At 45.6% G+C, this 14,002-nt stretch overlaps 1 protein-coding gene and 1 long non-coding RNA gene across 2 annotated transcripts; both read right to left on the reverse strand.

Annotated features, from left to right (window-relative positions):
• Positions 1-346: 346 nt before the first annotated feature.
• On the reverse strand, positions 347-6,100 carry LOC120700395 (putative phospholipid-transporting ATPase 9). The gene is made up of 10 exons (XM_039984615.1): positions 3,744-6,100; positions 3,485-3,595; positions 3,079-3,355; positions 2,908-2,996; positions 2,709-2,817; positions 2,266-2,469; positions 2,025-2,150; positions 1,831-1,929; positions 1,536-1,727; positions 347-1,410 (listed from the first exon to the last, which is right to left on the reverse strand). The coding sequence occupies exons 1-10, from the start codon at positions 5,585-5,587 to the stop codon at positions 724-726; spliced, it is 3,738 nt and encodes a 1,245-aa protein (XP_039840549.1). The 5' UTR covers positions 5,588-6,100; the 3' UTR covers positions 347-723.
• A 1,389-nt stretch (positions 6,101-7,489) lies between these two features.
• LOC120700396 lies at positions 7,490-10,679 on the reverse strand. The gene is made up of 2 exons (XR_005685885.1): positions 8,098-10,679; positions 7,490-7,891 (listed from the first exon to the last, which is right to left on the reverse strand). It is a non-coding gene; the product is annotated as an uncharacterized LOC120700396 (long non-coding RNA).
• Positions 10,680-14,002: the final 3,323 nt, after the last annotated feature.

Raw genomic sequence — 14,002 nt, forward strand, 5'->3', positions numbered from 1 at the left:
ATTTAGTCCATTTTCATAATAGCATATGTTGGTAATTTATTAGAAAAAATAACAAATTCAATTACTATTATGATCATATGTTTCTAATTTTTGTAAGAATTTCTCTATTTTTGTAGAGTATCCACCTAGAATTATACGTGGTTTCACGTGAAGGCTTAAAAGGAGTCTTCAATTAGTTATAATAAGATAAGATGCTACACCGGCAATTTTAGGAGAGTTTATGAGATGTTAGAGGAATTTTATCCTCATAAAACTCAACAAATATAGTTACCAAACTGTGCACTAAGATAGGCCTTACGAGACACAAGATTCAACTCAGACACCCATTAATTCAAAACATAATCCAAGGGGACAAAAGGAAGGGGCTTTATTTCTTCTTATTTCCCACCTTGGTGGTGTATATATTGTTGTTAAGAACAAAAGGAACATCATCCCCAATTTCATTAACCAGGGGAAAATCAATAAATGAAAACGAACTTAGCTTTACCCCTCCCTCCCTCCAAATGTACATCGCCTACCCATTCCTAGTCCATGCAAAAATATTGGCTCCTACTCCCATCCTCATGTACACATCCTGCGTTGACACTACAGCTAGCTACTCTTTCTAGCACCAGCTCCAAACTCCACTGCTTCTCCTCTTGTCCTATATATTTACATGGCAAATATTTGTATGTATAACTATATAGTATACGTCGATGGTCCATGGATGATCCGTGTTGGTTGTCACGACGACACCTCCGGCTGCTGGGGCGAATCCGCGTGGTGAACCTGCGTGCTGTTGAGCCGGAGGAGCACCGCAGCGTCGCGGCGCGCCGACACGCCGACGCCGGTGGAGCGCACGGAGAACTGGCGCAGGGCGTGGCTGAACTCGACGTCGGCGCTGCTCTCCGGATCCGGATGCGTCCTCTCCCTGTGGCTCAGCCACTGGATCTGGTTGTGGTAGTCCGGGAAGAACCACGACTTGGCCACGGAGTAGGTGAAGTAGGGGACGAGCGCGGCGATGGACACGAGCAGGGTGACCACCCAGTAGGACGGCGCGCCGGCGAGCGCGCCAGCGAACACCATGTAGTAGGTGGTGGAGAAGTACGGCGTGATGGCGCCGTAGGCGGCGAGGAACACGTACCAGAGGGCGACGCCGGCCCAGATGCAGGCGTGCTGGACCAGGGTGAAGTAGTTCACCGTGAGCGCCATCTGGAGGTTGACGGCCCAGACGACGGACGTGTAGGCCGTCGCGCCGAGGGTGGCCTGGTCGACCACCTGCCCGCCGCGCCGGAACGCCTGGTGCTGCAGCGACGCCGTGGTGAGGAAGAAGATGATCACGGCGCTGGCAACGCCGTACACCATCCACCCGATGATGCGCCGCCACCGGAACAGCAGGTTCTGGGGGCCCTCCTGGTATAGCATCGGGAACTGCCATGCATCGATCGGCATTATTAATTACAGCAAGTCGATCAGCAAGGATGACGACGATCAATTGTATACTATAGTATCTTGTATGTACTTGTAGTGATTGACGACCAAAACAGATGTCATACCTTGAGACAGAAGCGAGCAGAAACATCTTGGTTGAAGACGCCCATGGCGATCACAGAGAGGGAGGTGAAGAGGACGTTGTAGCTCGCCATTGCCCAGTCGTTGTAGAAAGGCTGGCCTGAGAACGATGTGTACGCCTCGTACAGGAACAGGGTCACACCGAACGTGATGTTCTTGTAGAAGAAGTAGCATATCTGCGGCGAATGAAGCACAGTCAGTCAGTGGTTCATCCAGCCAATTCGATCACAAGGATGTGCGAACGCCAGCAGCAGCATTATTATTCATTCGAGACTATACCATTGCTGAGATCCTGCTGTAGCACCAGTGCCCATGCACAAGAAGCAGACGCTCCAGGAAGCGGAACTGGGCGATGGAAACATCGCTCGCCATGACAGCCTGATGAGCAGTAACAGAGCTGGTTAGGACGGGCCTTCAGAAGATTCCATTTGGAGTTGAAATTTGGTGAGTGTGAGTGAGTAGCAACAACAAACCTGCATTCCTTCAGCGCCACTGATCCCAACCCCAATATCTGCCTCTTGAATCATGCCGACATCGTTCGCGCCATCACCGATTGCCAATGTGACTTTACCGGTGCCAGTTTTCACAAGCCTAGTCACCTGCATCACCAATAAAAGTAGCAATTTAGAAAAGAAATACTTTTCACGCAAAAACAGAGAGAGAGAGAGAGAGAGAGAGAGAGAGAGAGAGAGACTGAGATGCAGTTGAGCTTACAAGCGCTTTCTGCTTGGGTGATGAGCGGCAGCAAATGACCGATCCACAACCAATTGCAAGCTCAAGGAACGTGCCCTTTGTGTCGTCCTCCAGCGCATATGTAAGTGACTTCCCGTCAATAATCAAGGCAAAGGATTCGCCAGCAGACGCATTTGCAAGTTTCTTTCCCTCATTTATTTGCTGCACCACACTATCCTTTGATGCCTGCAATATAGCAGAAAATTGACAGAATTAGATTTTTCCCCCCTGAACGATAGATTGACAAAATCACTATCCTCAAAACATACTCCACAACAAAAACGAAAATGTACAGTATGAAATGAAAATAAAATGTGCAGCATCAACTACTGAGGCGGACACGATTCTGGTGTTTCTTTTGAAACAAAAAACATCTGTGTGCTACATAAAACCTTACTAATTAATAACCGATAGTATTTTCCTACCTTTGTTATGGCAGCCTTGTCACCACCTTTCTCCAACGCAATGATATCTGCTGTCTCAAGAGTAATGATTATTTGCTTCATTCCTTGCCTTAATAAACTGCAGGCATATCTGTGAAACAGAAGTATTGTGTTTAAAGTTCGTGAAATTTACTAAGTATTTATTTCATCAGTACCAAAACTGTCACAAGAGATGGCATACCCAATGTTGATGGCGGTCTCCATCTTGTCGCCTGTCAGCACCCATATCTTGATGCCAGCTTGAGCAAGTTTGTCAACACATTCTGGCACCTAGAGAAGGGAATAAATATGAGCAAACTTAAGGGAATTCTTAGATTCTCACAGATTACCACATGGAAGAAGATTTTCTCACCCCCTTCTGTAGCTTATCCTCAACAGCGGTAGCACCAAGAAGGATAAGATCCCTCTCAAGCAAATCTGCAGCCTCTTCAATCTTTTCATCTCTATCAGTGCTGATAGAATTCTTAGCCGCTGTGAATTTCCTGTCAAAATACGCATATTCATCCTCCTCGAGCTCACGGTATGCGAGAACCAGTGTTCTCAAACCGGCATCAGCGTATTCATTTATGTGCTGTTGGGTCACTTCTCTATACGCACTCTGAGAACCCGATAGCCTTTCAAACATTACACTGCATATATCGAGACCAAGTCAAGAGAGAGGCATTGCATAAAAGGAGATCAGAAATTGATGCATCATGCTATCAGCTTGCAGTATTTAACTCATCCCAGTAGATTACTGAACAGAGAACACAACATACCTGTCAGCGCCCTTACTAAACAGAAATATTTTGCCCTCCTCATTCTTAACTATTACTGACATCCGCTTCCGAGCACTGTTGAACTCAAGGACGTTCAAGATTTGATACGATCTGCCAAAGAAAATTGTAAACATAAGTTTTGTATTACAAAAGTTATCAGGACACTCATGATTTTTTTTAATGCAAACAACGAAAGGATGCTACTGTGTGTCACTCCTAAACTTTTCCAGGAAAACAAAAATAAAGTTCAAGCTCATACCTGTCAACTTGTTTTCCGGAAACGGGATCTAACTCGTGCAGAAAGACATTTGTCTGAGTCCGTTGGTAAAATGTGAAACCGAGTTCCTTTGCTGCAACAACAAAGGCTGCCTCATCAGGAGACTCTGCTTCGTACGAGATTTTCCCTGATTCTTCATCAACTTCAGGTATGCATGTGTGACAGACCGCCAACAACCGGAGGAACATCTCGATGACATCAGAGTGGGGTTCGTTAACCCAATTACCCTCCATGACACGCTCATCCCTGAAATTAAATCCTTTGACTGCAACTTTCCCCTCAGGCTGAAAATACTGAGTGCCACTGTCCATGTCGGCGATCAACGGCGAGCCTTTCCTCTTGGCCATTGCTCTCTCGACCTCCGTTACACCACGGCCATACGCGGTCCCCGCGATTGAACACTTGATGAACTCCATGGAGTTGCAGGTGAGGGTCCCGGTTTTATCTGTGAGGATGGTGTCGACTTGGCCCAGCTCCTCATTCAGGTTGGAGGTTCTGGCATGAGCCGGTGTGTCGCTCTCCTCGTGGTACATGTGGATGTCCTGGTTGATGAAGTGCGCCTGCAAGAGCTTGACGATCTCGATGGAGATGTAGAGGGAGATTGGGATGAAGTAGCTGTAGAGCTGCATGGCCGTCAGGAAGTGGAGCAGTGCTGCAACAGCCGACCTGTCTGGATCGAAGTATATCTCGGTGTCATCAGGCCTGAGGTACCATCTCTTCATCCTGCCATCTCGCAGGTCGTCCCTGGTCGCGACGCCGAAGAAGATGGAGCCGACGACCGAGATGAGGACGAGCGAGAAGAGGAGGAGGTAGATGACCCGGTCCATCTTCCTCTCGATGTTGCTCCTCTTGGAGGGGACCTTCATGGCGTTCTGCATGACCTTGGTGTCATGGCCCGTGAAGACGACGGCGCCGTACACGAACTCGGTGTTGCGGAGCTTGGAGTCCCTGAGGAGGAGCTGCTGCGGCGAGAGGGGGTGCTGCTGCTGCTGGTCCTGGATCTCGATGTTGCCGACGAAGGAGTAGAGGTGGGCGTTGGGGTCCTCGCACCTTATCACGGCCCCGAAGCCGCGGAAGCTCTCGTCGTCCGGGAGCGAGGTGGAGGTGGCCTCCAGGGACTGCTTGAGCTTGAGGTTGGTCTCGCCGTCGAGGTTCATGGTCTCGACATAGCAGATGGCGTCCTCGTAGCTGGAGGAGAGCAGGACGAGGTCGGCCGGGAAGAATTGGTCCTTCTCGACCTTGATGATGTCGCCGACGCGGATGTCCTTCCACTTGGCGTCGCGGAAGGCGCCGCCCTGGAACACCTTGGTGCTCCTGTTGTTCACCTCGGTGTCCTGCTGGTTCCTCCTCCAGTCCTCGACGGCCTCCTTGAGCATGGTGGCGACGATGACGAAGATGAGCGGCGCGATGGCGCTGGCGGAGCTGTAGGCGGCGAGGGGGCTGTAGGCGATGCCGGCGGAGACGAGGAAGTAGACATTGGCGACGCGGCGGAACTGCTCGAAGAGGGACTTGGGGAGGAAGGTGAGCAGGTTGTACTTGGTGGTGGAGATGGAGTTGCTGGAGCTGGCGGCGAGGAGCTGCCCCGCGGAGGGCGGCTGCCCCTGCCCCTGCTGCTGCTGCTGCAGGCGGAGGGCGGCGTCGCCGGCGTTGACCACCCGCGAGAAGCCCGGACCCCCGATCCTGGACCCGGCGTCGTCGTCCGCGACGCTGGGCCTCCGCCCGCACGCAAAGCTGTAGAGCCTGCTCAGCCGCAGCGCGGCCCTCCGGCGGCTCCTCCGCCGCCGCCGCCTGTCGGGGTTCGGGTCGTCCCCTTGCTCGCCGGCCATTGCACGTACTATCCGATTGCGCGCGGCAGGAATGGACGAATCCAAGAAGAGCTTCCGAAGATTAATTGGAGGCCGCCGGCAGAACTCTCGCTCTATCCTCTACCACGCCGGCCGATAGCAAGAAGAAACAATTTAAGCTCCAGGCTGCCCGCCGGACCAATTTATTTGGTTGTGTCCTAGCCTAGTCCTGTGGTGTGTATGCTTGCTTCTTCCCTGGAAAGCTCCGCGCGGAAGCCAAGAAATGGAGCGCCCCGGGCCAGGCAGCCGCGTTGGTGGCTGCCGCTGGCAAGCAAGCAAGCAAGCCGGACAGGGGAGACCGGATCAAATCAAGCGAGGGAGAGGCGCGCCAGGCCAATAGTGCAGGCCGGCCGGCTCGGTGGTGGTTTGGTCCGGTCCGGTCCGGCGGCGGCTAATCCTAGGAGCAAGCAGGTCTGGTGGCGCAGCTGGAGCGGCAGGTGGAGTTGGAATCTCGTGCTCGCCAGTCGTCGCCGCGGGGGACGGCGTTCTATGGTTGACTTGCCTCCTAATTTCCCCTGTTTCCTTCTTCTGTCTCTCTCCTTGGTTGCCAAGAAATTCCTCATCCTCTTGTCTTCGCCTCCCTGAATGATGTGACGTCTCTCTCCCTCTCCCTCTCCCTCTCCCTCTCCCTCTCCTAGTTTTCTAGATGATGTCGGGCTAAATAAACGAGTTGATCAGTGTTAAATTTTGATGTTGTTGTAAAAAGAATGTTAGGAAAAGTAAGAATAAGGGGGGAAGAGCACTACTAGCCAGCAGTCGAGCGTGGCGACCGCTGAAAATTCTACACGCGTGCCCTTTGCGTCAACAAGCTCCCCCACTTTGAGTCAAATTCTGTGACGTGTTGGAGATTACCGTCTGTTGTTACCCTCTGTTTCCTCAGCACGCCTTGACCGCCGCAGCAAATCCGTTAGAACCTCCTTATCGAGAAAAAAAATCCATTAGAACCTTCCCGGCATCTCTTTTCACACAATATGTACTATATTCATTGCGCTCCAAATTGTGACCCGTTTATGGTAGCTTTGTTCTAGTCAAACTTCTCTAATTTTGACCAAATTTATGAAAATATGTATATAAATTCCTACAACTTCAAGCCATGCATTTGTTCGATGTTGTATATGTTAACATAATTTTCTATAAACTCGGTAAAAATTAGATAAGTTTGGCTCGGCACAAAATTCAAATGATCTACTATTTGGAACGGATGGAGTAGCGGAAATTCCTCCTCAATCTTCCTGGAGTTGTATGCATTCCTATTATAGGACTATATATATACACGCTTCTAGAAGGACAAAAGAAAGAAAGAAAGTCCACCTACCTACCTATACAGACTCTGTTTGCCACATGTACGTACGTCCGGCGCAGAAATGTACCCATCAAAATTTTGGACCTTTCATTCGCTACTAATCAACATGCAAATACTCTTCATATTTACAAAGATACATATAGTCAACCTGCACATCAGCACATGTAATCGCATCGGTTTACTCCCAATATACCAACTTTTCTTGTTTTTAAAAAAACATGGGGAAGAGTTTACTGCTTTACTGGAATAACATAATAACCAGACTTGTACACGAAGTGAAGCTTGAGTTTCACAAGTGCCTCTCCTCGGAATTGGAGCTGCCTAGCAGATCCCTTCACGGTCACATGGTCCACGTCGAAGCCTTCAGTCTTATTTCCCAAAAAAAAAAACAGTCTACATACCATGCAGATTGTTCAACTGAAGGATCAATCTCTGCATACGTGCATTGATCTGTCCCCATTGATTAGGCGATGATATTCAATTCCTATTTTTCGCCTTCTTTGCAGCTTCTAGAAGGTCTCGTGTATTATTACCGACACTTTTGTTTCCTGCTTCTTTCCATTCCCACTGAGACAGCTGAATCCTCTACATACCGAAGCTGTTCATTCATCGAGCAGCTGAATATACACTGTATTAATATACATAACGTACTACAATTTTTTTTTGGCAAGGAATATAATGTAGCATACATTAAGATGCCAGAACCCTAGGTTTGTAATTTATCTAGCATTGCACAAGATCAAAAAAGGTGGAGTCAATCGCTTGCTTTTCCATCCACCTGTCGTCCTAATCTTCTAGACCAATACAAGTCGTGCTTCGCGATTTGCCACCAGAAGATAGCCTCCGATCACGTGGGTACCAAACAGTTCAATGCAATTTGCACAGCAAGGGTGTTATTAAATTACGAGCAAATTTTTTTTAGGTTAAATAATGCTCAGAATCTGTGCTTCACGTGATTCCTTTGTAGCCGAGACAAGCTTAGCCTAGATAAGAATTTCAAAAAAAAAACTAATGTCAAACAGGATGCAATCAATGCTAGCTGCTAACAATCTAGTTATTGTAAGTATATAAATCAGCTGGGGATCCAGTGATGCATATGGCTGCTGGCATATCAGATAATATTATGTATATGGATGAGCTACGATTACGGCCACATGGGAGGAGCCGAGCACGGTGGTTGAATACATACCATCAGCTTCGCCTTGCTCTGTGTCAGCATGCATAAGCGCTGACGAAACATGTACATCTGCATAGTCAGGCAAAAAAAAATGTATGAGATTTCAAGGTTTTTTATACTACTATTCTATGCCTGGGTAGTGGTACCTGCTAGTTCCTTCATCTAGTGCTTGATCCGGGGAGGATTAAAAAAAGTCGTGAACTCATGATCGATGCCGAGTACCAGTTTTTTTTTTAAAAAAAAATCTCAATGCAGGACAAGAGAGAAAAAGTCAAAGTGCGTAGAGTCAGCAATTGGGTTAGTTGGTCTCTCTCCCTCCCCACAAATGGAGCCAGCAGCCACGATTGAAGGGTTCTGCCAGAGTTTGACCAGGAAACAAGACAGAATTCCAAAGAAATTTCTCCCATCTTTTCCACGGTTAGCATTGATCAATGCAAGCTATATGGTGATTTTTTTAAAGACGTAGATCATGTGCTCTCTTCATTCTCAGAATTCAGATCAGCCAAAACTTAGCTTTGCTCGCCATCGCACACCAATCCATCTGGAACCCTCAAACCCATACTAGTACTCATGTTTAGCTAAACATGATACTAATGATAGTATAGCACTATCTGGATTATGGCACAATGCATGATCCAGTCAGGGAACTATGATGGAGGGCACACCGCGTACGCTAGTAAGAAAGCTTCCAAAGCTAGGCTATCCTTGGCAAATAAACTGGAGTCTGGAGCTGAAGCCAACTGATGAAACAAACTACTATAACAAATTGGGAACACATACAGCCACCAACTGTCCGTTTGTTGTCTATGTAAGCTTCATGTCAACTTATGCACATGGTACAGTACAACAAAAGGAACAGCCAGGTCTAAACTGATTCACATGAGACGTGAATGAAGATTTGTTCTCATCATTGCTCCACCGTAGAAGCCACATAGTCTATATAGGCCAAGATTATTTTGAATACACCTTCAGTTGCATTGTTAATTAGTCCAACATATGTACCCCACAACAGAATATCCACGAAAACCACAGGATTGATTAATCTGGCTAGCTACTGACTATGCTCCTAGACGGAGACCAAAATATCCAGTGAACAATAAAGAGATTAGCAAAAAATGATCTCACCACGTATACAGCCATCATTCATGAAGTTTTGTAGTTTTAGTAGCCTTGTCGATCCCATGTGGCAGTCTTTAAAGTCGTATATGTATAACCAGGAAAGAAGAAAGAAATTGCAGCTCGCCTATGTAAGAATTGCAAGCAGTGTATTGCTATTAGATATGGCATTGGGGAATATGGGTCTTCTCAGACAAAAAGAAAAATAATTGCAAGAGGGGGAAAAAAAAGAAAGCACAATCAAAAGAGATGCAATGGGTACAAATTTAAAGTTTTAAACAACATATTAGCACACTGATATTGTTCCATGTAACAAAGAGCATTAGCTGCAACATGTCAAATGCTTGATAAAAGGCATATGTATTGCTCAAGGTAATGGAGGCCACAAGCCTATTTGCCATTCTGATGGCAATGACCAACAGGTTTCGTCAATCGAGCAGCTGATGAATGCCAAAGATGGTAGTGCAATCTAGCTTGCAAAACAATGCATGAGCTCCGATGAGTTAAGGAGCTAATGATGAACCCCAAAATGACCATGCAAACTTGGGATGGTGCACACACAGGAAACATATTGTGGGACCATTTCTTCAGAGTTGCTTCCTATACCCAACCAACTCTAAACATTCTGAGGGGGTGAGGGCTCGTATGCCTAAAGTGGGATTACCCCACAGGGAGAAATTAATGCCCATCTTCTGAGACAAATAGATTCCTCCTACATTGACCATGCAAGGTTGTCTGGTTGTGCATCTGTGGTTTTCCCCTGCAAGGGGTTTCCTGTTAAAATAGGTGTATCTCCTTGTTCTTGTTCACCTTTGACTGATGCACCCATCGATCGATCAGAGCAACAGAAAATTTAACTATCAGAACTGAAAACAAGTAGATTAATGCAAATTGTGCAGAGTATTGAAACTCAGTAAAGATGGACCAGAAAAGCGACATCTACACCGACGGTATGGTGTTGATGGGGGCTGATCACGCGGCAGCAAGCCGTGGGGGCCCAGTTCAGGGAGGGGCAGGGCATCGTGGGGTGGGTGCGGAACAAGTTCTGGATCAGAAAAATTGAAAATGTACATATCTGATTATAATAAGTATAGCCTGAACATATGAGGCGGTCTATCCTCTCTGTTTGCATTGCCCTGAAATGAAAACAAAAAAACGCAAGCAATAAACTTAGCTTTTACTTTGAATGGACTAGAATGCGAGATTATTGAACTACAAACTTTGCTTGTGCTGGACATGGATGATGGTCAGCGCCTCATTGTTTTTGAATTTTCTCCAGTTTTGCCAGGGAACCCATGCAATGGAAAGTTGATGGAAATTCATTTTCTTGGCTGGCAAACTCATTAATGGAACAAAAGAGTCTTAAATCAAGAAATTAGTTAGTTTTCATGTGATAATAGCTTTCTTGCTCAAACATGGGATCAACACTAGGTGTGCAGTGTTTCATGTCTTGGTTCATTCATGTCTCTGAATATTAGAAAGCTCTTATTTGATTATCGTAACATTTTTATTTTGTGTGTGTGTGGGTGGGGGGGGGGGGGGGCACAATCTAGATTCTGATGGTAGATTTGCTTTTCCTATGTGTATATCTTGCAGCCAACTGAGATTTTGGAGGATGAAATATAAGTTAGGTCTGGCCTGAAACATTAAACCAATATCTCTTAACAAGGAACAAATTTACCTAGATGCCTATTGAGAAAAGCTTACAAAACATGGATGTAAGGGGGAAGGAGGTGGTTGCATTAAGTTCTAGCAGGAGGAATATATTATATTCCGATTTGCGACTCTTATCACCAATAGATGTAAGTTAATCCACACCATGTAAACCCATATTCTAATGCAAACCCATAACGGTATCAAGCCTTTCAGGCCAGCATGTAAGTTTATCGCCAAAAGAATCTGCAAGGATGGTTCTGGCCCATTGGGATTTGGGGGCATTAATAGTATTTGCCATGACCAATACTTCCACATGACTATGTTTTCAAAAGAAAAAATCCTCAGCAAAAGTAATGGCAAAAGACGAGTTAGAGACTTTCCAAAATTCAAAATATCAAGTGAAAAAGAACATGTGTAGTAATTATTTTAGCTGGCTCAAATTTTCTATGCTGGGTGCAAGGCCCATGCATTTAACTAATGAAACCCCCAAAATTGAAATACAGATCTTGGTCTAAAATTCCCCTAAAACCGACAAAGTTACCAAATCATCACCCTTACATAGTAGATTCCTAAGAAGAGAACAAACTATGCATGTTTCATAGACTCATATTGATGCCCGGCACCAGCCATTCAGTTGTAGCCACGAGTTGCCAATCCAAGTTTGGAGATTTGATTCATAAGCACAACTGTGGCAAGATATATTTCATGCCACAAGGTCAAGCGTATCAGTGACTCATATAAAGTGTGTCCATCTTGCTAGCCAAAGTGTACGGTTGATTTTGATGATCAGAATAAGTCAAATTGGCCAAAGCAAAAACGCATTAAGCAAGAGCTGTCTTATATGAAAAAAGAAGGCTCTTTATCTAGATAAGTAGATAGCATATAACATGTATATGAAAGAACATCATACGACCATAAAGATAGTTCATACAGTAGTGTTGTTGCTCCAAAGCATTGTAGTACTATGCGTGATGTGAAGAAATACTGGAGCAAAGAAAGGGGAATGCGCATACCATCAAAATGCATCGCTCCAATGGTCTTGTTTCTTGGCCTTCCTGTCAGATGAAGTTCTCTGCATTAGGACCATTGAAAGTCACGTTAAAGAACCCATAATGCGAATGGTACCAAGAATGCATCCCAGACCACTAGAGGGGTAAAATGCAGAAAATTGATCTTTAGAATAAGAGAAAATGTACCAACAACAATTTCCGCTCGCCTATCCAACATTTCAGCAGGCAATATTTCTTTCATCCCCAATTGATCTAGGTAAAAAGAAAAGAACTTGCAGTACATATTGTTGACAGATAAAAGGTGTAGAATCACGAATACTCCAATCCCCTCCATGCACTGTCAAGACACAAAGAAATATGCTAGGAGGGAGTGTGGCTCGTGTTCATGCTCACGGCGAAGGCAACTAATTAGACCGGGACGACCGGGCTGCTGCTTGACTCACCAAAGAGAAGACTGCAGCAGAGGTACGATGACGGTGATCGGAGAACATCCATGAGAGGCGCGGGAAATGAATTTGGTGCCTCTACATCACCGCGTCGCTAGGGTTCCGGTGAATCGGTGGGAACCTCCGTCGGCGGCGGCTGAGAACGCTAGCTATCCCGCACCACGGGGAGACCTCGAAAACGGCCATTGCAGACTGGAGCAAGAAGGCATGGGGCGCTGTCACACCCGGGTTTAAGAAGAAAACCGAATACATAATTATATATATATATGTATGTTAGAATCAAATTTTATACATATAGAGATATTATAAATGAATAATCAGTAACAGTATCACGTAAAAGCAATAATTAAAAGATTATCAGAATTATACAGCTTATCCTGGAAACGAAGGCTTCAAACTTCACAGGCAATCGACTGGGGGTTGCGCATGCCTAGAACTCAGCATCATCTTCAAAATACTTCTCACACCTTCTTCTTCTGAGCAGCAGTAAGCAAGGGTAAATACACTTATGGTTGGTACTCAGCAAGGCCACAAGAAATAACCAGAATGTGATTTATATCCATCTTTAAGTTTATTAATCATGTGAGGGTCCAAACCGCTCTTGACCGTGAGCACGGCTAACCGGTTAGTTTTAACTCTGCAGAGGTTGTATACTTTCACCACAATTCGCGTAAAAGTTCCGAAGAACTTTGAACCCAACCACGCAATGTGCTAGCTAGGCACAGTATCACACTTCCGAGGTGTGATTGCATAGGGACGCTACGAGGCCTTTACAAAGATTCCCTAACCCATGACAATCCGCTAAGGTTTCAAGCCAAAGTGATCATAACACTACCCTAATGAGGTGATACCTTGCCAAAGGATCATAAAACAATATCAATTGCCCCAAGAGGACTGAGCTATATCCCATCAATGCGTCCCCTCTTGCCCTTTCGATAAGATTGTCACAAGTTAGAGTCTCTAATTAATCAGCCAAGACCAGAGCCATATAGTATTGTGGTTGTACTGTTTTCTTGGGTGGTTCTCCATGTTCCAATTAAATCAAGTACTCTTGTAAATAAAGTATAGATAGAAGTATGGTTAGGGTCACTTGCCTTTTTCCAACGAAAAGCTACTCTTACTGCCCTTCACTGCTCTTCAGCTTTTGTTCACTTGCAATTCTTGATTTTCAATCTTCAAACAACGATCCTTCTACTCGTAACAATCATCGGGCAAACATACAAAGCAAACAAGAAGATACATCTAAGAACAATACACCAAAACCAAAGAAAGACTTTAAAAGGGCGTACTAAAGGATAGGGGTCACTGGTACGGTTACGAGAGCACAAGAAACGCGAAAAACGGAGCTAAAACGGCGATTCTATGGGTTAAACGGTGAGTCAGAAATTTATTAGTCGCGATTAACCAAAAGAGTCAGGAATTTTTTAGATCGATGATCAGGATTAGATCAAATCCCTAGTCAAATCCAGAGTACCGGTCAACCCCATCCCCCTTTTGCAAAAGAGCCCCTGTGTTTAACTAAAATCAACCCGCCGTCCCAGTTAGTTCAAAAGTATTTCTAAAACAGCTCTTTGTTTTATGTTTTAGACCCTGACCTTTTAGGAAATAGAACCCGCCGTCCAGAAAGTGTAGTTTTGCTTTCTAACCCTCGCGAGTTAGGTTTAATTATGTTTAAGTCCCTGGTTTCTT

The sequence above is a fragment of the Panicum virgatum genome, chromosome 3K (genome assembly GCF_016808335.1).
Source record: "Panicum virgatum strain AP13 chromosome 3K, P.virgatum_v5, whole genome shotgun sequence".
NCBI lineage: Eukaryota > Viridiplantae > Streptophyta > Magnoliopsida > Poales > Poaceae > Panicum > Panicum virgatum.